Source organism: Nymphalis io, chromosome 1 (genome assembly GCF_905147045.1).
Source record: "Nymphalis io chromosome 1, ilAglIoxx1.1, whole genome shotgun sequence".
Classification (NCBI taxonomy): domain Eukaryota; kingdom Metazoa; phylum Arthropoda; class Insecta; order Lepidoptera; family Nymphalidae; genus Nymphalis; species Nymphalis io.
The window spans coordinates 11,041,383-11,064,890 of NC_065888.1; the positions used below are offsets into that span (position 1 = coordinate 11,041,383).

The window sequence follows — 23,508 nt, forward strand, 5'->3', positions numbered from 1 at the left end:
TTTGTTGCACCAACAAAAGCACATAATGTACATCAGAAAGCAGTACACTCTGTTTCTACGGCTGAAAATGCTTTAGCTGTGTCTTCGTGTGAAGGAGATAAACTCATTGTTTGGGATAGTAGGACAAGTAAGATTTAAAATACTGCTACAATAGACATTTTGCTTTAAATCAAATATACTTTAATATTTATTTAAAAATAATATATTTCTCAATGAACTTTTAAACTGGTTTCTTGTGATAGGATGTTATTTATAATGAATGAATTAATTGAGCAATATGTTTCATTTATTTCCTTTTTTTAGATGAGCAACTTTTAGATCTCAAAGGTCATGCAGGCCCTGCTTACAAGTGCATGTTCTTTCCTTCTGGCATAGTTGTGATATCTGCAGGAGCTGATGGTTGTTGCAAGATTTGGTCTGCCGAGTCTGGAATAAACCCAGTCACATTAATAGGACATACAATGTCAATAGCAGATATATGCATAGTTGATAAAGGGAGAAATGTCATCTCCGTTAGCAAGTAAGTAATATTACATATGAATAGAATCTTATTCATGTATGTACTGAGTGTAAAACATATAAGGTAAAATATTGCTGTGTGTGTAATTATTTTTCTTTGTTAAAATTTAATTATTATTTATGTATGATTAAGTCAAACAATTATGAAGCATTATATTTTTTATACACAATTATTTTACGACCTGGTCACAACATCTGTGTACACTTTTTTTTTAATGCTTGCCATGTCTAGCGACACAGCCAGGACCACTTTAACCTGGGCCACCACTTCAGTGGTCCCAGTCTTCAGGGCATTGACCGTTGAACAGCCCGTCCTGAACCTGAACTGAGCCTTTGAGAGACCCGGAAACATCTGTGCACCATGCTTGAACATAGTCATACTAAAAGGTGTGACAAACAAACAACTCTAGACATTTAATAACTATGCTTTCAATATCATGTTTGAAGTAAGGCGAAGGCTAGGGGGTAAAGATGATAAGAGAGATGAGCATCACATTGGAGCAACGTGCACAGTCATCAATCATCAACAGCCAATCATTATCCACTGCTGGACATAAGCCTCTCCCAAGGTGCGCCAAAGCTCCCTGTCCTCCGCCTTCCGCATCCAGTTGGTGCCACCTTCTTAAGGTCATCGGTCCACCTGGCTGGAGGGCGCCCTATGCCGATTCACGGTCTCCACTCTAGGACTCATCTGCTCCAACGGCCATCGGTCCTACGATATACGTGACCAGCCCTCTGCCACTTCAGCCTGCTAATTTTGCAAGCTATGTCGGTGATTCTGGTTCTTTTCCGGATCTCATTTCTGATCTTATCCTTCAAAGATACTCCGAGCATAGTTCGCTCCATACCACGCTGAGCGACTTTGAATTTGTGGACTAGTCCACAAAAGGTGCACAGATATTGTGACAAATGTACAATCACATTTCTAAATATATTACTGTTGACTTAAAATAAAATTAAGAAACATGAACTAAGTCTCTAAAATACATTATCTTGCAGAGATGGTTTAGCCAAGTTATGGGATGTTGGTGAATCTAATTGTCTGGACAATATTATTCAAGCAGAAGGACCAATCAATTGTTGTGCTATAACTGTTACTGCAGATGAAGTTTCAGTTGAAAATGATAGAGAGGTAACTCATATAAGCTTTGGTTTAAAACTTTTATAACAATGCCAGGAAGAGTTAAGATAAATAAACCTTGGTCTAAAAATAAAAACCTTGGACTAAAAATATCATACTTGATTAATATATAATTATTTAAATTTGCTTTCAAAGTTCTAATAATAACTTTGCCAGCTATCAATATGAAACTTTTTCACAAAAACCACAAATTATTTAGACAATTGGTTTAGATCTTGACCAATGATATAATGTCAATTCAAGATCAGAGTTGTTAATGTTTAATCCTCCTACCATTGCAGTATTGGCTTTACATTTTTACATTTTTAATTGGCTTTACTGGTGGTAGGGCTTTGTGCAAGCTCGTCTGGGTAGGTACCACCCACTCATCAGATATTCTACCGCAAAACAGCAATACTTGATATTGTTGTGTTCCGGTTTGAAGGGTGAGTGAGCCAGTGTAATTACAGGCACAAGGGACATAAAATCTTAGTTCCCAAGGTTGGTGGCGCATTGGCTATAAGCGATGGTTGACATTTCTTACAATGCCAATGTCTAAGGGCGTTTGATGACCACTTACCATCAGGTGGCCCATATGCTCGTCCACCTTCCTATTCTATAAAAAAAAAAAAAACATGAAATTTAAGGAAATATATTAAGAAAAATATTATTTATTGTTAGTTGGAAACAAGAGCTGGTTAATATCTTAATAACATTCGGCTCAGTGGTTTAATTTCTTGAATTCTTTATAGGTGGCGACTGGTAACAAAGTTTTAGTAGTGGGTTGTGAAAATGGACTTGTAATTTGTGCTCATGTAGCGAAAAGAGAAGAAATATTCAGAAAACAGCTCAGCTATGCCTGTAATGCTTGTGCTATTGTTGATCAAACAATTATTATTGGATGCAGCGATGGAAAGGTATCTTTAATAAGCCAAGTTACATAAAGAAACTTAATTTAATTTTCTGTAATGTACATGAATCGGTATTTTTTTCAGTTTTTAAGTTGAACTCAATTCATTGACATTGGCCTAAGAAATTATTACTGTTTGTCACATAAGAACTACATTGTGGCTCACTTACTGTTGAGACTTATCTCGCAGTAATATATTATATAATATTTGTAATGATGTTTGGAAGTATACAATCATAATATATATAATAATACTATTCAAATCAAAGAATGAATAAAGATAAACAAACCCTAGATTCACATATTCCACGAGATTAGCCTAAAGCTCTGCTATACTTTGCTCTACAAAATGTTCTTGATTAATATATCATTACTTATAAAACAACACTATTCCACCAATTTTTAAAGTTTTGATTACTATAGTTCGAAAGTTTTGATAAGAAAACGCCGTTTTTCGCAAATCCATAATGAATATCATCGTCAATTAAATATCACAGTTGTTTATTTGTCTCTACTCCTACTTTGGTTAGAATAGAGAATAGAATAACACTATGAGTGGTTAGTTTCTCTTCCTAGCCAGACATGCTTGCTCCCTTAATCACAATTGCATACATTGATTTTAACTGTTTCAATTTTACAGATAACATTACTCAATCTCGAAGATGGATCAGTTAAAAGCGAAATTCATGAATCAGCAAGCCCAATTCTTAGTATTGCTGCATTACCTAACCAATTATATATTGTTGGGAGGCAAGACGGTAATTGTACCGTTATATCCTTACAAGAAACATTATCTTTAGTTAGAGTACAACTTACTGGATCCGACTGCGATGGAATAAGGGATATAGCTTTTAATGGTAAATGGATCTTGACTGGCTGCCGGGATTCTTATATAAGGAAATATGATTTTAACCAAGTTAATGTACATTTTAAATGACATAAACAAACATAAATACTAATTTAAGTTATGTGATATAGATTAACAATAAAAATGTTTGGAACTTTCAATGTGACATTGGACTCTTCCTATATTTTAAACACAGAAGACTGTAATGAACACGGATAAAGTATATATGTTATTAAAGTATATAATTATAACTATGTATTTGTTAATCTAATTTTTTTTTCTATGTTGGTCAGCTGTTGTCTGGAATAAATTTGACAAGAGTGATAGTAAATTAAGCTTAATATCCTCTTCTTATATTTTAATACTAAATAAACAGTTTAACCATTAAGCTATATATTTCACTTCAATGGTTATTTTTAATATTTCTATTACTAACGGATTTCTAATGTGAATCCTATATTGATGGTATTTTTAAATTATCTGTGTCGGATGTGTGACTATTTTTTATACTGACTGATTTGCCGCTGCGCGCGTCATTCCTATTTTATCGATTAATTTTTTTTTGTTATTTGTGTGTGATATAAAATAATAAAACTGGTAATTTAATTTTATTCAACGCCATAAATTTTGCACATCGGGCGCCTTATATATCATGTTTCATAGTAACTAGTTGCAGGTAAAGGTTAAAAAGTAAGTAATCGCTTAGTATCGCTTTTTACAAGTATAAGAAACTTACCCTAGATTTTACATAATAACTTTTATAATTAATAATTCCTCTTCTGAGTTTTTTGCCTATTTTTCTCCAAGTTTTAGAATCCAAATCAATGTTAATTACTAGCTTAGTCCACAAATATTTATCTTCTCTTCGTTTATTAGCTGAAACTTTATAGATTGTAATTTGGGCTTTTATTAATATTAATATATAAATATTGTTTATGATATTTTGGGTGTGATAAGTTAAACAATGATATCTTCTTCTTTCGCATGTCAAATCAATGATGGCAGAAAGAGAGAAATCAGTGCTTAACTAAACATTCGCCTAAAAATGCTTATTTATAAGTAAAGCCGTATATTAGTAAATTTTTTTTTATGTTTAGTACAAATTACAAGTTTTCTTTGGAAAATAAAAATATTGAAACATAAACAATTTTTTATAGTTTATGGTTTAATTTAACCCTTGTGAACAATTAATTCAAATGCTATTTAATATTTATATAATATGTGTTAACCTTTATATTTTATTGACATGATGTAATTACAAGTAATTTCCATCCAGTCTATCCATAACTCCAAATTTTGCGTCACGTTTTCTAACCCGTGACACCATTTTCGAACTTCAAATTCTTTTATATTATATCCTTCAGGAAGATCCATATTTTAATATACAAAAGTCCCTTACGACGCAAGGCATCATCACATGAAAAATAATATAATAATATCTTGCACTTAAAACAAAACATATATAAATATCCAGTTATTAAAAATGGAGGACGTGAGATTTAGTGTCAGATTAGCATCTATAACGAATATTCGACAAGTTTTAAAGATTTAAGTTGTTGAAGAGGGTCTAAGACCCTGAAATGTTAATCATCGCTTACATCGCCAATGCGCCACCAACCTTGAGAACTAAAATGTTATGTCTCTTGTGCCTGTAATTGTTATGACTCACTCACCCTTCGAACCGGAACACAACAATACCAAGTACTGCTATTTTGCGGTAAAATATTTGATGAGTGGGTGGTACTACCCAGAGGAGCTTGCACAAAGCCCTATTACCAGTTAATCTAACTTGAACACACGAATACTTATATAATTACCTTTAACGAAAGTGCCACAACTTATCTCTTTAGATTCTTCGTTAATTTTGCAGCTAGTTAAAATATTTACTGCTGAAAGGTTTTCTGAAAATATAAACTCATATTCGCACGTCAATTTTTAAAATCGGTTAAGTTATCCAGGACAAACAATATATTATTATGAATAAGAATAGTATCATACGCTGCTACAAAATACACTTCTCTGTGTAAAGTAAATACAATAAAATAATATAATTAATTAGTTGTGCTTAACTTACGTTCAACGACATTGTTTAAAACTTCTTGTTCTGTTTGTATTGCTGTTTCATGTATGTTATAATTAATATATTCTTTTGGATTTATTGTAATTATTGGCATGTGTTCTATAATCAGTTTCACAGCAATATTTTCCTTTTTGGATGTATCATCTGTCTCTAGTATTTGTTTTTGTGTTAAATTCATATAATTATTCGGTTCATAATATTTATTTTTTGTATTTGTACAATTTTCCGTCGGATATTTTTCGTTGGTCGATATTTCTATATTTCTTTTGCCTTCATCTATTTCCTCTTTTTTGTCGGCTTGTATTGTTTGAGTAATCGATGATTTTCTATCGTTATTTGAAATATTACTTCTATCATCAGTCGTTAATTCTTTTTCTTCATTTTCTAAAATGTTTCCGAGCGATAGAATAGACTTACTGACGCTAACGGTAGCTTTTAATACAGGAAAATGTAAATTTTCAGGCCATGACTCATCGGCGTCACCTGTTAATGTTATATTGATATCTCAATGAATTGTAATTATAACATTGAACAATTTTCATCCACTTACTAAGCAAATTGTCATTGGGTGGAGCTAAGTGTAATTCATGTTTTAAAGTTCCATCTTCGGAGAGGTTTATTGGCATATCATAATGACCCTCACGAATATAAATATCACTGAAATTCGTTTTTTATTATTTTTTATTTTCAAATCTTATTATTTTTATTATTTTACTTACCTATCGTCGCTTATTCCTGTTTTTCTGTTGTAGGCGCCTAAAATATTTCATTAGAATAAAATTATAGTTTGCTTACATAAAAAAGGCCGTAAAGAAATTGTATTTCATGTTTCTAAATTATATAATACATTGCTATTTATTTATCACTTTAAGTTATTACCGATATTTAAATTAGAAAATTTTACTTTTTTAATGCTATCATCAGGCGTGGTCTGCACTTCTTGGCTGCCATTACTCAAAACATTATTGTCTGTACTGTTCACGTTTATGTTATGTTTAATTTCTGTACTAGTTTTTATTATTTTTAAAACTTCATCATCAACAGTCGCCGTAATATCTAGTTGTTTAGTTATATCGCTAACATCCGAGTTTGTTCTATCGTTGTCAATATTATTTGCATTATGCGAATCAATTTCATTTGAAGTTGATTCCTGAACAATATCAACATCATTTTTGTTAAAACGATGATTTGATAAATTATTTTCGTTTAAGGAAACATTAGAAGCTGTTACATTTTTATCGTTATTTTCATTGTTATTATTGTTAGTATCTAGTATTCCATCTTCTTCATTGCTATTCGCAATATCTTTAAGTGTACTCAGTGCCTCCTCATTATAAGCAATATTGTCTAATATATAAGCTAATATTGAATCACTATTTTTTACTTGTTGATTATCCATAGAATTTGTGTTAATTTCACTGTTATTATTTTTACTTGGTGAATCTATCACAAGATTTAAGTTTTCATTCATAACGGACTTTGAAACAGATAGTGTTGATAGCTGACTCACGCTTGAACTAACAATAGTCACGGGTTCACATGCAACCTATAATTGTTAAATAGTATAAGAATCCTAGTTTCAAAAATAATATAATGTTTGTCATACAAAAACTTACCGCAACGTTATCGATTAATTGATCAATCAAATCCCACACCGGCCCTTCTATTTCTTTGAGTTCTAGAATTATATATTTTCTTAATAAATTCAACGTATTGGTTTTTGAGTGCTTTTTTAAATATTAAAAGTGAGCCTAGATGCTTTAATACGAATATGTGAACTTAATGAAAAATCGTGGGTTACATTTCGGGCAAGCGCTACTGATATTCACATACTTAATTAGTGTTCATAATTCGTCTTATGTTCGAGCATCAGTTACTAATATCGCGAAATAACCTGCACTTGTTAGACGAAATTCTGCAACATGTAGGTATCACCACCTCGCACCATAGCAGCGTGATGGACTACAGATTAGTCACAAATTTCTTCATAACAGGGTGAGGTGACTTGTTCAGCGGTGGGTACTTACGGGCTGTAACTATATTACTATACCATAACAAAATAATACCTTGAAACTCTTCCATTAATATTTTGTTAGCCGATTCCTCAAGTATACTTGTAATCCAAATAGTCACCTTAACAAAAATAAAAACGAGATGTTACCAGAAGAAGCTAAAAGATTAACAATGCATCGTTACGTAGTACCTAATGAATTTCATTGAAATCGTCATAACGTGACTTGAATATTGTAAATTAGACCAGGGACAAGCGTGCGCCGCCACAAAAGGAAAAAGTGTATAAGTAAGTCTTAGGCATATGTCAAAACTATAAAAAGTACTAAAAATTGTCTATGATCTCATCTCAATATCTTTCATAAGATGTATTGATAGTTCGTCTCAAGGCTACGTGTAAGGTCTTTGTGAATTAACTCAGTGGCAATGAATACGTTAATAGTTATAAACGTATATAGTTGTATAAACAAAGACTAATAATGACAATACGTCCTGTTTCGTCTCCACTTGTTAATTAACCCAACCGTTTGAAAGACCACCGGACCAGAAAATTATTTTAATGACTAATTTTATATACAAGATAAGAAAACGTCAGCTGTCTTTATTATTTTACCCAAAATAAAATGAAACGGTTTTATTTCCTTTTCTTGGCGGATACTTATGTCTAAAAATTTGGTCTACTTGCCGTATCTGCTATTTCAGTTTGAATTTTAGTATTTGTATATAATCCAGTTTTTTTTGGATCGTACAATATATTTGTTATATCCTCATTAACAACTTGCGATAATGTTTTTAAACTGGAATTATGAAATCAGTGTAAGTGGTGTAATTTGAATTATAATTGTTATGTTCTAAAAATTGCACTTTTGTCTTACTGTGAGTCCAAAGTTAAATTCAGCGGTCTTTGTAATTTCTGTATTACTTTATACGATAATAAACCGCAAAATAATTTCATTTGATCCTGGTGCTTGGTTTTTACGTGTCTCTTTGAACTCAGTCTGTCAAAAATATAAAATACAATTTACAATTTATTTTCTTCCATATTATCGTACTTATACGGAGATTACCGATTTGTTGACTTTTGCCGTTTAAAACAATCGATGGCATCATATATTTTCACGATTGGCTTTTCATCCATAACAATTCGCCTTAATCTTTCTACCTGTCAAAAACGTAAACGATAGCAAATATAAGGAGTCTAATAGATAATGAATAGCAATAAATCATATATCAAGATAATATAAATATTAAAACACTTTTAAATTAAATCAGATGATTTAATTTAAATTAAACAGAAAAACCCTTCAAGAGGACTAGTCTCCCAATTGTGCTATAATACATGAATTCTAATTTGATCTATACCATGAAATTAGGAAGAATATCTCTATTGGTTCTCCAAGTTTCCAAGCAGTGTCGTTTAGTTGGCACTGATAATTCCAATACTCTCATAGGACATCTTGTTTTAGCTCGTCGAGATGGATTTTTCTTTCTTGTTTTCCTTACACCGGTATGGTCACGTATATTATGTTTCTTATATACGGTGCCTTTAGGATTGCGAGAAAATCCATATTCCCTACTAAAATCCCTTTCATGATTCCTGGAAATTGTGTTTGAAATCGATGTCTAAGTTAGAATAAGATACTGACGCACACTTGATTTAATTCCTTTATTTCCTCATATACATATTTATGTGAAAGCATAATTAATTGATAAACTACCTACCTATCATATTAAAGAATTAAAATAAGAATATAACACTAACAACAGACCTTTCGAGATTGTGCCAGCGATTTGTATTCGAGCATGATGGTTCACCGAAATCAATATCAGTGATGCTGCTAGTCATTGGACGCAATTTAATTTTTTTTTCTCTTAAATTTATTCCTTTCAATTTATCTCCATCAACGGTGCTTACACAGTAAAAATTATTCATTTTTATAGTAAATATAACCTATTGTGTATTAACCGTATAGGTACTATGTATAAATTAAAATATCGTTACCACAACATATACATTCACAAAAATTTACTATAGAGTATTCCAAATGTATCTTTGCTATTTATAAAAATAAAATATTGCTAAAATTTATTACAACATTTTAAAACAAACCAAATCTATAAGGCTCAGAATGTAACCATAATTGCTTCTAACAACTTTTTTGAAGCATCGATAAATAGCACATATTTTATGAAATGTGATTTTACTACCTACATTAGTAGATATGAATATTGTTAAGTTTTCTATAATATTTTATAGCTCTTAAATATATTAATCACTATTAGTACTAATGTATTAATACTATGCAAACATGGTAGATTAAAAGGGAAGAAATATTTTTGTAAATAAAACTTTGCTTACGTCACTTAATGGAAAACAAAAGAAACGATATTTAGATATAACTTAGATGTTGGATAACGTTTATAGCTGGAAATAAAAATGATTATTATAAGATGACCAATAATAAGCTGGTCGAGTGAGACTAGACAGACTCGTATGAAGAGATTTCAGATTATTCGTATATTTTGGAATCTTCAATAAGTATAATAGCTTTTGTACGTCATACATAGAATCAGTAATGTTTTTTATTTTAAAAACCTAAACAGATTGATCAATGATACATATAAAAAAATCAGTTTTAATCTATGTTATTTTATAACTGTCTCAGTGTCTAATTTGTTATTTCTTTTATTTCTTGATTCCATTGTTTTTTTTATCATTCTTGGTGATATAATGAAAGCGGTCATTTTATAATATTCAGACTATATTATAAATTGAAATCGATTTTCATTCGATCATTGCGAGTTGACATGATATTTTAATAATTGACAGCTGATGTATTTAATTTGACAAAACGCTCACCGTAATATGTCAAATTTTAATAAATACAAACATCAAAAGTCAAAATAACACAACACATAGAACAGTGAAGAATTAAACATTGAATAATCAACATTTCCGATCCTACTGCGTTGACGACAGTTCGCTTTTTTGTTGTTATCGTTCCCTTTGTGTAATCGTGTCGTATATTTTTGTCATATTACTTTACTGAGTTATAAAATAAACCTTGAATAAAACGGTAATAACAACATTAACAAACAATTCGTGCCTATTAAAAATATTATGTCTCGGTAATCATTTTATAGAAAGACTTTGTTTACAAACAAAAGAAAAAAAATGTGGTCACATTTAGAACGTGGCAGTTCACCAGTGGACTGGTGTGAATCAAATTATTCTATATCACCAGTTATAGCCGAATTTGTTAACACCGTAAGTACTTTAACATATTTAATAATAAATGCGTCAATATTTACATTTTCATAAATAAATCCATGATGTCAAAATTAGTAAGAAAACTAAAAATTCATTTTGTAGTATGACTATAACAGTACAGTACAGACTTTTATAATTATGTATTGATATTTTTTTTCAGATCAGCAATATATTGTTTTTCTTATTCCCACCAGTACTCATACATTTATTTCAAGAATATGCCAAATTCTTCAACCCAGCCATAAATGTTTTGTGGGTTCTTTTAATGGTTGTAGGACTTAGTTCAGCTTATTTCCATGCAACATTGAGTTTAGTGGGTATGTATGATAGATATAACAGCATTAATTTATCTCTTAAATAAAATATAATAATTTTATATAATTTTTTTTTTTAGGTCAGTTACTTGATGAGCTTGCTATTTTATGGGTGTTCATGGCTGCTTTTGCAATGTTTTTACCTAAAAGATATTTTCCTAAATTCTTAGGAGGAAACAGGTAAGATGTATTCACTATTGTATTGGTCACATAAACTTATTGTAGATACTTTGTGATAATATTATTAGGACATTGGTAATTCTGAACCTATTTATTTTTTATATTTATGTATGTTGTAGAAAATAAATGCACTTTACTAATAGTCTAATTTAGAAAAACATTTATGACCTATATAAATATTTAAAAAGTTCTAGATAAATGTTGATGATGTCTAGAAAATTAATAACAACATATTAAATACAAAGCCATTAAAAGCCAAAAAAATAAATATGTACTTAATTCTTAAATTGTATATAAAAAACATAAAGGAAAAATATTTTTTTATTATCTTTAACGTCACATTGACTATTGTAATCTCATTGCGAAAATTAATGACTTATGTATATTTACAAACTATCGCCTCACAACGGTCTTGATTGTGGGTCGTATTAAGTGACGTAACAAATATTTTTCGTCTTTTGTAATGTGGTGTAATATGCACGATCTCGTTTTCGAAAGCAGAACACTATCCATAACTTTAATGAATTTTATAGTTTTCTTAATAACATATCTTGGTCAAACACTCTTAACTCTCCAAGTTAAAGTATTTTTATCAATAATCACTTTGACCTTTTTTTTTGTGCAATTTTTAATCGATGTCTTCGCCAATTTTAAAACGATTTTCATAATTATATTTAACTGACTTAGTTATAATTCTAGAATTCTATGACAATAAAAAAAAACAATCAAAATAATCGAATGGGGGCAGTATATATATATATATATACTGCCTATATATATATATTACTCGATATTTCGCCGATCGATTTTTATTGAAAACAAGGATACCTACTTCGAGGTCATTCTCACGTAAATTAAAAGAAAAAAAACCCTAAAATCGCGATTTGTTTTACTAAAGGGCTCTTGTCTTATTGTTTAAAAGTTTGCTTTTTTAAAAATATAGATAGATAGCAGATATCAAAGCGATGGCCCTGGTGTTGCTTACTGTTTATCATATTGATTTTTTTATGATAACAATCTACATCATTTGGCAACTAGTACTTCGGTAACTACTTTTAATGAAAATATTTTAAAAATTATACTTATATATTTTTTATAAAACTATCTGACTTCTATTGTACACGCGAAAGTAATTTTAAAAATACCTGATATACTGAAATATAACACGAATGGAATCACTGTTACAGCTAGTTCCGAATATGTTCTCTGTAATCCTTGTTTTACGTAAATAAAAAAATGTCTAAAGATAAGATGACAAAGTTATTCACGGAACACCGGTTGCCGACCTACGATTTTCATAATTGTTTTAAACAAATTCTCTAAACATTGGTTTTAATAAACTTTTTATACATTACATAAATCACTGTTGTTCAGATATTTTTTGACTGTCAAAATTCCATTACATTAATAAGCTATTGAGTCTCTTTAAGCTAAAGACCTGATTAAGATGATGTTATTCTAAATTTAGTTCAAATATGAAAACAAAAATCAGTTGCGCAACGCTTGAAATTACGCAAAATTATGAATTAGATTCTTTAATAAAATCAAATATTTCAATGTGTTAATTACTCTTAACGTGAGGTAAAGTTCATATTTAGTAAAGATATACTAAATACTCACATGCTTGTTAATAGGCCAAATTGTGAAGCATGCTCGCATTGTGTTGTGAACACGCTTCAATCTCAATACTATGCTATTTTTTCTATGTAAAGTATATTTTGTAATAGGTATAACAATAAATAGTATCAGTTCTTAATTTAATTAGCTAAATAACCATTATTCAGTAACAGCCTGTAAATGTCCCACTGCTGGGCTAAGGCCTCCTCTCCCTTTTTGAGGAGAAGATTTGGAGCTTAATCCACCACGCCGCTCCAATGCGGGTTGGGAATACACATGTGGCGGAATTTCGATGAAATTAGACATATGCAGGTTTCCTCACGATGTTTTCCTTCACCGAAAAGCACGAGATGAATTATAAACAGAAATTAAGCACATGAAAATTCAGAGGTGCTTGCCTACCTTCCAGAGGTGGTTTGAACCCACGTTCATCGGTTAAGATTCACGCGTTCTTACCACTGGGCCATCTCGACTATAATAACTAATAGAAACCGACTTAGCCCAGCACATTCACAGACTGTTACTGTTACTACTGTTAAATAACCATTTACACAATTGGTATTTTTGAAAAAGTCGAATATATTTTTAATAGTTAAATTTTAATACTAGAGTAAGTGTAATGCATTGGTACGATATTATCAATTTTGTCAGTATTATAAGATAAATTTGGTATACAAAAACTAGGATTCGTCGTTGACCGTCGTAGCGTGCGGACGTGTTCGTTATCTCGAGCGAATGTTGCTAAGCAAGTTACGAATACTAACTGAAGCGAAACATCGTGGCTTTGGCTGCGTTATCTATGCGTTGTGGATGTTTTTACGACTACTTTGGCTTTCTTTAAGGGTTTTTGTTGTTTCTGATCGCGCTTGACTCTGAGGAATCCTCTTCCTCGGAGGTCCGTAGGGAGGATCCCCTAAAATTGGGTGCAGAGGAGCTGCGTGCGGAGGCTGGTCGCAATGCAGCACTTATTCTGGAGATTGCCCAGAAATCCAGCAACCTGAAGGGTGGCTTCATCAAGAAGCTCAAAGAATCTGCATCTTCGCTCCAGTCCATCGTAGATGCTCTGGCATCAAGGACCGAGGCGGAAGAGACGCGCAGGCTTCGCGCTGATAATGGCCGCCTGCGCAAGGAGGTGGACAGCCTCAAGACTGAGTTAAAAGCCCACCGCCGTGAGTTTGCGGAAATGCGGACCACGGTGGCAGTGGCAAATGAGGCGTCCACCAGCACTGTGCGGGACACACAGGCTTTGGAGGAATTTAAGGCCTCTATAATGTCGTCGGTGGGCTTTATGATTAAAGCTCAAATGGAAGGAATTCAGGACCGTCTCCTTCCAGCTAAAGTGCTCCGTCCCCCTCTGGCCGCGGACAAGAAACAGGCTGTAGTGCAGAAAACTGCACCTACATACGCGCAAGTGGTCCATCCGACCCCACCACCGAAACCCGCACAGGCGCCGAAACGGGTGCCTGCAGTCGAGTCAGTCCCGCTGGCACCGACTACGTGCCTATCAGCCACCCCGACCACGTCGGAGTCCCAACCACGGGAGGCCCAGGAGACATCATGGTCCACCGTGGTTAAAAAGGGAAGGAAGAAAAAGGCTTCCCCCTCGGCCGCAGCGTCCGCCACAGTACCATCAACAGTGGCGAAGGCTCCGCCGGTGGCCAAACCGAGGCTGGTTGCTCCTCGCAGGGCTGCAGTAATGGTCACTCTGCAGCCGGATGCGCAGGAGAAAGGCGTTACATACGCTCACATCCTGGAGCGCGCGGAGCAGGGCGTTAAGCTTCAGGATATTGGAATCTGTGGCGGCCTTAGGGTCCGACGATCGGCGACGGGAGCCAGACTCCTCGAGCTGCCGAAAGCACAGGCGGAGCAGGCGGATAAGCTTGCTGAGAAGCTCCGCACTGTGCTGGATGGTGTCGCAAGCGTCGTTCGACCTGTAAAGCGAGTGGACCTTAAGGTGACGGGATTGGATGATTCCGTCACCAAAGATAAATTGGTCGCTGCAGTTGCTCGTGCAGGGAACTGCTCCCCTGACTCAGTCAGATGCGGAGTGTTGCAGCGTGGTCCCGGATATATGGGAATGGTCCGCATCACCTGTCCTCTCACAGCGGCGAAGAAGATATCAGATGCCGGTCGCCTCCTCGTAGGATGGAGCTCGGCCAAGGTATGCGTATTGGAGCAGCGCCCTTTGCGCTGCTTCAAGTGTATGGGCCTTGGCCACACGAAGGTGCTTTGCCCATCCAAAGCGGAACGGGGGGGTCTATGCTTCCGGTGTGGCGTAGATGGCCACAAGTCGGCGGGCTGTACCGAGAAACTGCGCTGTGCTGTGTGCGCAGACGCTGGCAAGCCCTCTGGGCACGTGATGGGATCAGGGGAGTGCAACCCCCCCATCACAAAGGGTACGGTGGTCTTAGGCACCCAGACTACCACCAATGTCGGACGGCGCCAGGCCGAGGAGGAAGCTTCAATGTCAACATGAGCACAAACATAAAGTTCCTCCAGACGAACGTCAACCACTGCGCCGCGGCGCAGGACCTGCTGCTGCAGTCCATGGCGGAGTGGCAGATCGACCTGGCTGTGGCCTGCGAGCCATATTATGTCCCTCCCCTACCTAACTGGTTAGGAGACTTGGACGGCACCGTGGTGGTTACTACCCGGAGTGAAACGAGTTCTCTCTCACTCATTGAGAGGGGCTCGGGTTACGTAGTGGCAGGGTGGAGAGAATTCGTTGTTGTGGGTACGTACTTCTCTCCCAACCGCGGCCTGGCGGAGTTCGAGATTTATCTCGGCTCGATCAGAGCTGCGGTGACCAGGCAGTCACCGAGGCCGATACTGGTCTTGGGCGACTTCAATGCTAAGTCACGTGCCTGGGGCAACCCTGCCACGAATCCGCGAGGAAGGGCTATTCAGGTGTGGGCACTTCTCTCCAGCCTGTCCCTACTCAACAGGGGGCAGGTTTACACGTGCGTGCGGCAACAGGGGGGGTCCGTGGTGGATCTCACTTTCGCCACCCATGTTGTAGCACGCAGAGTGTTGAATTGGAGAGTAGAGGAGGAGGTGGAGACTGTCGGACCACAGGTACATCCGGTTTGAGATCTCTAACTCTCGCAGGTCGGTGGAACCCTCTAGGGTGACAACCACGCTTCCAAGGTGGTCTCTTAGCCAGCTAGATCGTGAGCTGGCCAGGGAGGCTGCCATCGTACAGCGATGGGGTTCCACAGGAAGGTGGGAGGGCGCCAGTGCAGAAGAGCTAGCGGGCCACATGCGCAGTGCCCTCAAAGAGGTCTGCGATGCTGCCATGCCTAGGTTCCGGCATAGAGCTCCGCGCCGGCAGGTGTATTGGTGGTCGCCCGAAATAGCAGAGCTTCGGGCGACGTGCAGCCGGGCGCGAAGGGCTTACGTCCGTTGTAGGAGGCGCAACGGTTTTGATGCGGACTTGGAGGGACAGCTATTGGCCGCTTATCGTCAGCTGAAAAAAGACCTACAGCTGGGCGATAAGTCAGGCCAAGGAGAAAGCTAGGGAAGAACTACTGGCGGGCCTGAACCGGGACCCCTGGGGGCGTCCGTTCCGCGGTGTGCGTGGAAAATTCCGCACGCAGGGTGCCCCCGTGACAGAGACAATGTCATCGGATCTCCTCCTGCGCCTGGTCGGGGAACTTTTCCCCCATCCAGGTGAGCATGTCCCTCCACAGATGGTCCCTCGCTCTATGATTGACGACACAGTGGCTCCACCACTGATCACGGAGCGGGAGATGGAGGTGGCCTTCGACCGCTTGAGGGCCAAAAACACTGCGCCGGGCCCAGACGGGATTCCAGGGCGTGTTCTATGTGACGCTCTGGAATACCTAGGCGTAAGGCTTCGGGAGCTGTTCGACCAATGTCTGTGCAGCGGGCAGTTTCCGAAGCCTTGGAAAGAGGGAAAGTTGGTCTTGTTGCCAAAGCAAGGTCGACCGCCAGATTCTTCCTCGGCATACAGGCCGATTGTGCTGCTGAACGAGACGGGCAAATTCTTCGAAAAAATTCTCGCTGCCCGTCTTATTCAGCACCTCGACGAGGTGGGGCCGGGTCTGTCAGAGGCTCAGTACGGGTTCAGGGCGGGTCGATCAACTATCGACGCCCTGGACGCCCTGAAAACCCGGACCACGGATGCGGTGGCCCGAGGGGACGTAGTTCTGGCGGTATCGATAGATGTTGCGAACGCCTTCAATAGTCTTCCTTTCGAGACTATTGGGGAGGCACTCCGATACCACGGGGTGCCTTCCTATCTCAGGAGGCTGTTGGGGGCATACCTCCAGGACCGGGTAGTCCTCTGGGAGGGGGGCGATGGGCGTCTTGTCCGGCGTAGGGTAGGCTGTGGCGTTCCGCAGGGGTCAGTTCTCGGCCCAATTCTGTGGAACGTTGGCTTCGACTGGCTCCTGCGGACATGCGTCCTTCCCAGAATGGGGGTGTTGTGCTATGCGGACGACACTCTCATCACGGCGACAGGGCGGAATTATCAGGAGGCGGCTCGCCTGGCCGAAGTCGGTACGTCGCTCACAGTGGACCGCATAGGAATGTTGGGCTTGAGGGTCTCCATCTCAAAAACGGAGGCCCTCTTATTCCACGGTCCACGTCGAGGCCCCCCTCGAGGGGCGTTTATCACCGTCCAGGGGACGGTGATTAAGGTGCAGGCCCACATGAAGTATCTGGGCCTGACCCTGGACGGAAGATGGAGCTTCGGGCAGCATTTTGTCCAACTTGGCCCGAAGCTCATCAACGCTGCTGCTGCCTTAAGCCGGCTCCTACCAAATGTAGGAGGGCCGGAAACGCCATGCCGGCGATTATACGCCGGTGTTGTGCGGTCCATGGCTCTGTACGGTGCTCCCATCTGGGTGGACGCTCTCACCGCTCGGAACAAGGTTCTCTTGCGAAGGCCGCAAAGAATCATAGCGGTGAGGGTGATACGCGGATATCGTACGGTGTCGTGGACGGCGGCAACACTTCTCGCAGGCGATCCGCCTTGGGAGCTCCAGGCGGAGGTGCTCGCGGAAGTGTACCGGTTCCGGGCGGAAGTGAGGTCGCGTGGCAACCGTCCAGGGTTGGAGGAGGTGCTGCGAATCAGGACTCTCGCCCAGCAAGCCCTGATTCGCAGGTGGGAGGAGGATCTGAGGTCCCCATCAGCAGGCCTGGCGACAGTGGAGGCGATCCGTCCCCACTTGAGGCGCTGGGTAACGAGAAAAGGCGGCACACTGACCTTCAGACTGACTCAGGTGCTTACTGGACATGGGTGCTTCGGTAAGTACCTGCACGGAATAGTCAGGCGGGAGGTAACGCCCTCCTGCCACGAGTGTGGTGCGCCTACGGACACGGCATGCCACACTCTGATGGAGTGTGCCGCTTGGGGGCCTCAGCGCCTTTCCCTGGCGACTTTAATCGGCGGAGACCTTTCGCTGCCGAGCGTGATAAATGCCATGCTTGGTAGCGAAAGGTGCTGGATGGAGATGGTCTCCTTCTGCGAAAATGTCATGTCGCAGAAGGAGGCCGCGGAGCGGGAGCGCGAGGAGAGTGCCTCCGCTGACCCGCTTCGTCGAAGAAGACCGGGGAGAAGACGCCAGCGCTATGCGCATCTTCTCCTCCCGCCGTGAGTGTCGCCGGGGCCAGAGGGTCTCTGTACCCCGAGTACCCCCTAGGATTTGGAGGCCCGCAGAAGCGGGCCAACCGTCGGGACGGCACGGTAGTATGCGCAAGCGATCCCGTGACGTCCCCCGACAAGATGGAGTGGGTACCGCTGGTTTTTAGTGGGTATTCCGGCGCCTTCAGCGCCGGCGAGTCCCACATACCCCCCCACCTTATGTGGGGGAAACACATAAATGTGTTTTTCCAGCGGGAAAAAAAAAAAAAAAAAAAAAATGGTATACAAAAACTAATGTGGGAAACGTATTCGTAAGGTTATAAAATAAGTATATCATATTGCTGTATATATTTCATAGACATAGGTATACTCGGGAATATTAATTTAACAATTTTAATTAACTGAAATTATTATTAAAATATAATTATTCTGATTAAATTTCGGAGTTATCGAGTTAAAGCCAAAGTGAGGTTTGTGATCGATTAAACCATTGATTATGATTTTTTGCATACAACTTGTACATAAAAAGACATAGGATTCCTAACACTCCTCTTCCTATCCAATGCGGGCAGAAACTTGTTATATTATTATTATTATTTTTTTAATGAATTTAACAAATTAAATGTATAATAATAGTATGTTTATACTTGTTTATGATTTTTTTGTTTCGTTAACGCTCTTTTTGTTTGCATTCCTCATTCCTTTGTAATCTGTATGACATACATAAAACCGATAAAATCTTGTGTCCAATGTTTATACGATAACAATAACTAGCTATTTAAATGGCAAAACTTATCTAAAATCACTGACGTGGTTGTTTTTATATTCATGTTATTATAGATCATATATTATACTGGTGGTAGGGCTTTGTGCAAGCTCATCTGGGTAGGTACCACCCACTCATCAGATATTCTACCGCAAAACAGCAATACTTGATATTGTTGTGTTCCGGTTTGAAGGGTGAGTGAGCCAGTGTAATTACAGGCACAAGGGACATAAAATCTTAGTTCCCAAGGTTGGTGGCGCATTGGATATGTAAGCGATGGTTGACATTTCTTACAATGCCAATGTCTAAGAGCGTTGGTGACCACTTACCATCAGGTGGCCCATATGCTCGTCCGCCTTCCTATTCTATAAAAAAAAAAAAAAAGAATAGAAATATTGACTATGTGAAGCCGACAGTATATATATAAGGTATATACAAGATATATAAGGGATTTTCCTTATGTCCTTGATGCTCTGTGCTCTGGTTCACTTGCCCTACTCACCGGAAGAAACAATAAAAAATGTAGATTTTTGAGGGTATCTGCCATTAGTATAAATATTGAATGCACATGACTTTTTGCACAAGGTAACTAACTCAAACACCTTGTTCAAGATTTCAAAATGAATTTAAAAGCTTGTTAGGAGAGACTATTTTAAGCCGTTTTGCCCTATTAGTTAGCCATTTTTAAATTATTTACTCTGATGAAGATGATAAATTAACCTAAGATTCCTATTGTAAGCAACCCATTCGTTAAATCGAAAATCGAAGTCATAGAATCCGTAACATAACTTCCATCGCCGCTGAATGAAGTTAACATTATTTTTGATAAATCGTAAACATTTTATGGTAAAAAAATAATACAATATTCGTATGAAACGTTTTCAAACTTTAATTACGTCTGAAATCTAACTGAAATTGAGTCATTTTCTAATTATGATCATATTGTTTGGCGTATCATAATGACTGTGTAATTAGCAAGTTTATTCCTATTGACATCTACTGCCTGTTTATTCCTACTAGGCCGCACAGTTATTAAAAGCTGCTTCGAGCTATTCATTTGACTCCTTGCCTGATGGTTAGTGGTAACCAACGCCCATAGACATTGGCATTGTAAGAAATGTTAACCATCGCTTACATCGCCAATGCGCCACCAACCTTGGGAACTAACATGTTATGTCCCTTGTGCCTGTAATTACACTGGCTCACTTACCCTTCAAACCGGAACACAACAATAACAAGTACTGCTGTTCTGCGGTAGAATATCTGATGAGTGGGTGGTACCTACCCATACGGGCTTGCACAAAGCCCTACCTCCAGTATGCACAAAGCCCTAACACCAGTACAAAGCCCTACTACAACTTCTAACACAAGTTCAAGTTATATCTATTATAATGAGAAGTTTTGTCAGTTATTATTGCTATATCCTGTATATAGGTATCGTTTAATATTATGAATGCATTTCTGAGAAATATATCTTGAGAAATATAGGGTTATATTCTTACGATAAATTCTGGTGTATGATTGTATTTGCTTGATCATATCGGTGCGTATTATCGGTCCGCGTGTTTCACAGGGGCCCGTTATGTGCTGGATAGTTTCAGAAGCAGTGTCTGTACGGTTATTCTGTAAGAACAAATTCGAAACTCATCGCTGAAAACGGTATATGTCAGAAATAGATATGCGAAATTTACCATAATAATTAACATTTTATAATATAAGAATATTTACTTCAAAATAGTATATACCATAAGTCGATTGTCAACATTTCACGGATGAATATTGAAGTGAGCTATTATAGAATTGCGCTGCTGCATATTGTGATTTGTGACTATGACGAGCACGAAACTCTCGTGCACGAAACCCCTGTAAAGTTCTTTTGAATCATTCGTTTGCGGTTCGACTTCTAAGCGTAAGATAGTTTCAAATAGACTCGGTGCCTCAAATATATTCTACCGTACTCATCAGATATTCTACCGCAAAACAGCAATACTTGGTAATGTTGTGTTTCGGTTTGAAGGATGAGTGAGCCAGTGTAATTACAGGCACAAGGGACATAACATCTTAGTTCCCAAGGTTGGTGGCACATTGGTGATGTAAGCGATGGTTAACATTTCTTACAATGCCTATGTCTATGGGCGTTGGTGACCACTTATCATCAGGTGACCCACAAGCTCGTCCGCCTTCCTATTCTATAAAAAAAATATAGTATTTTCTCAGCCAATCGATGTTGCGTACTTTTAAGACGCTCGTTTACCTTTCATGTCTATTTTAAGAAATTTAAAAGTATGTTTATATTACATTTCGACGGTGCGTAAATTTTAAGCCAGTTTTTGTTTGTCGAATTGTTCATTTTTTAAAACATGTCATAACCACTGACTGAATCAAAGAGTTTCTGCTGATCGATAAAGATAACATCTGTATTTTTCCTTACAACCTTGACATTTTTTTCTACGTCAATTAATTCTATGCCAATTATTCCTAGTGCTTATCCAAGTGGAAAATACAAAAAAAGTTTTTACAAATACATTAAAAACCTTAGTGTGGACCTACAGACCAATTATTGTATTTACTTAAATGTATTTACGGTTTTTTTTTATTTCCAGGAGAGTTTTAGCGTTCTATTCAAGTGTGATTTCTGTGGTGTCGACGGGACTTCTAGTGATGCACCCGAAAGCAAATGCGTTTGCTCTCATGACGCTTGCTCTACCAGCAATTGGATTCTTATGTAAAGAATTAAACAGGTATTAATTATTTAAATAAAAGACTTCAATTTACAAATTATATACATGTGTTTGTTTATAATAAAACTATTTCTTATTAAAGTGCTTAATAATCTTCGTTTCAGAGTAAAATGTGCACGCGTTTATCGTTTGGGATTGCGATGTGTGGCGGTCTGTTTCTTAGCAATATTCTCTTGGATAATAGACCGTATGTTCTGCGATACATGGCTCTCCATAAACTTCCCATACATGCACGGTGTTTGGCACATTCTTATATTCATAGCTAGTTACACAGCTCTCGTCCTCTTCGCATACTTCAATGTGTCTGAGGAGCGACCCGAACAGAAACCACAATTGAAGTATTGGCCCAAAAACGACTTCGAACTTGGTGTTCCGTATATAACTTTAAGACATCCGTGCAAGAAAGACACACATTTAGCCATTTAAAATAAATGGTTCTGTTAATTTGATTATTTAAAATGTGTGTACATATAAAGCAATTCAAATCATACGTCATAATCGCACGTCGATCAATGGCAGCTCGACATTTCTCTTTTTTTATTTAATTGAATATTATCGTTTCTTTAAATTATCAGATGTTTTGAAGATGTATGTGATAAGACGCGTTTTTCTCATCAGTAGAATTAGTTAATTATATTTTGTGTGATCCTAGAAAGTGTGCCAATCTGTGATTATTAGATTACTAATGATAAAGTGCAATGATATTTTATTATTATTATTTTGATGACAGCAGCTACACTCGCAACAGCTTGACAATCCAGCTATTTATGTATATACGATGTTATTTAAATTAATTATTGTGGCTGAAATATAATAGTTGTATTTAAGTCGTACGGCGTACCGTAACATATGTAGTGAATGGTACCTATGGACTTATTGATCATTCTTGTTTATTTTTGCAATCACAATTGTGTCATGTTTCAGATATAATAAATCAGTTTATTTTTTGAAATTCTTCTAAAATCTAAGCTAAAAATACCCAATTAAATAAATTTTTTATTGTTTCAGTATTTTTTTAAAAATTATATTATTTTTTCTTTTTAATTTAATCGGTAATTGTTTTAAAAAACAAGAGAAAACATCACAATGCTTTTTAATGTATTTATAAATTATTTCTTTATTAAAAATATTAGTTGTCTTTTGATTCGATTAAACAGATGCCTTTGCCTATAAAACTAATGTTTTATGTTTACAAAAGTACAATTTGCTTAAATTAAAACTAGAGTATTTACAAAATTTATGACAGTATCCTAAAATATGTATAAGAACTAGTAATATTTTATTATAAAAGTTATTTACATTTGCAGTATTTATAATATGAATAATAATTATTATTATTTTGTATGTATAACAAAATATTATATATTTTATGATGCTTTGTTTTATAGTAACAAGTTAAAAATATAGGACTTGCTGTGTTGGTTCCATATTTATGTAAACAATATTGGTTTACAGTGAGTTTATTTAAAAACAGTTCAAATAAAGTTTTACAATTACCATTTTTTTTAATTTAGTGTGCAATAAT

The 23,508-nt window shown here is 37.1% G+C and overlaps 2 protein-coding genes across 7 annotated transcripts; one reads left to right on the plus strand and one right to left on the minus strand.

Moving 5' to 3' along the window:
• Positions 1 to 59: 59 nt before the first annotated feature.
• Positions 60 to 9,576, minus strand: LOC126770796 (ras guanine nucleotide exchange factor B-like). Of its 6 annotated transcripts, none has more exons than XM_050490381.1 (15): positions 9,256 to 9,576; positions 8,849 to 9,083; positions 8,554 to 8,648; positions 8,362 to 8,484; positions 8,172 to 8,283; positions 7,543 to 7,609; positions 7,093 to 7,154; positions 6,356 to 7,022; positions 6,196 to 6,232; positions 6,027 to 6,133; positions 5,471 to 5,860; positions 5,214 to 5,297; positions 4,626 to 4,754; positions 4,133 to 4,278; positions 60 to 426 (listed from the first exon to the last, which is right to left on the minus strand). In XM_050490381.1, the coding sequence occupies exons 1-15, from the start codon at positions 9,417 to 9,419 to the stop codon at positions 322 to 324; spliced, it is 2,523 nt and encodes an 840-aa protein (XP_050346338.1). In that variant the 5' UTR covers positions 9,420 to 9,576; the 3' UTR covers positions 60 to 321. The 6 variants fall into 6 exon arrangements, 5 of the variants coding, with proteins under 5 accessions (XP_050346338.1, XP_050346329.1, XP_050346321.1 ...); XM_050490372.1 differs by having other exon boundaries at positions 4,133 to 4,272; positions 5,471 to 5,959; XM_050490364.1 differs by having other exon boundaries at positions 5,471 to 5,959.
• Positions 9,577 to 10,403: 827 nt separating this feature from the next.
• On the plus strand, positions 10,404 to 23,225 carry LOC126778386 (alkaline ceramidase). The gene is made up of 5 exons (XM_050501908.1): positions 10,404 to 10,754; positions 10,918 to 11,074; positions 11,152 to 11,251; positions 21,846 to 21,983; positions 22,088 to 23,225. Exons 1-5 carry the CDS (start codon positions 10,662 to 10,664, stop codon positions 22,407 to 22,409), a joined length of 810 nt encoding a protein of 269 aa, XP_050357865.1. The 5' UTR covers positions 10,404 to 10,661; the 3' UTR covers positions 22,410 to 23,225.
• Positions 23,226 to 23,508: the final 283 nt, after the last annotated feature.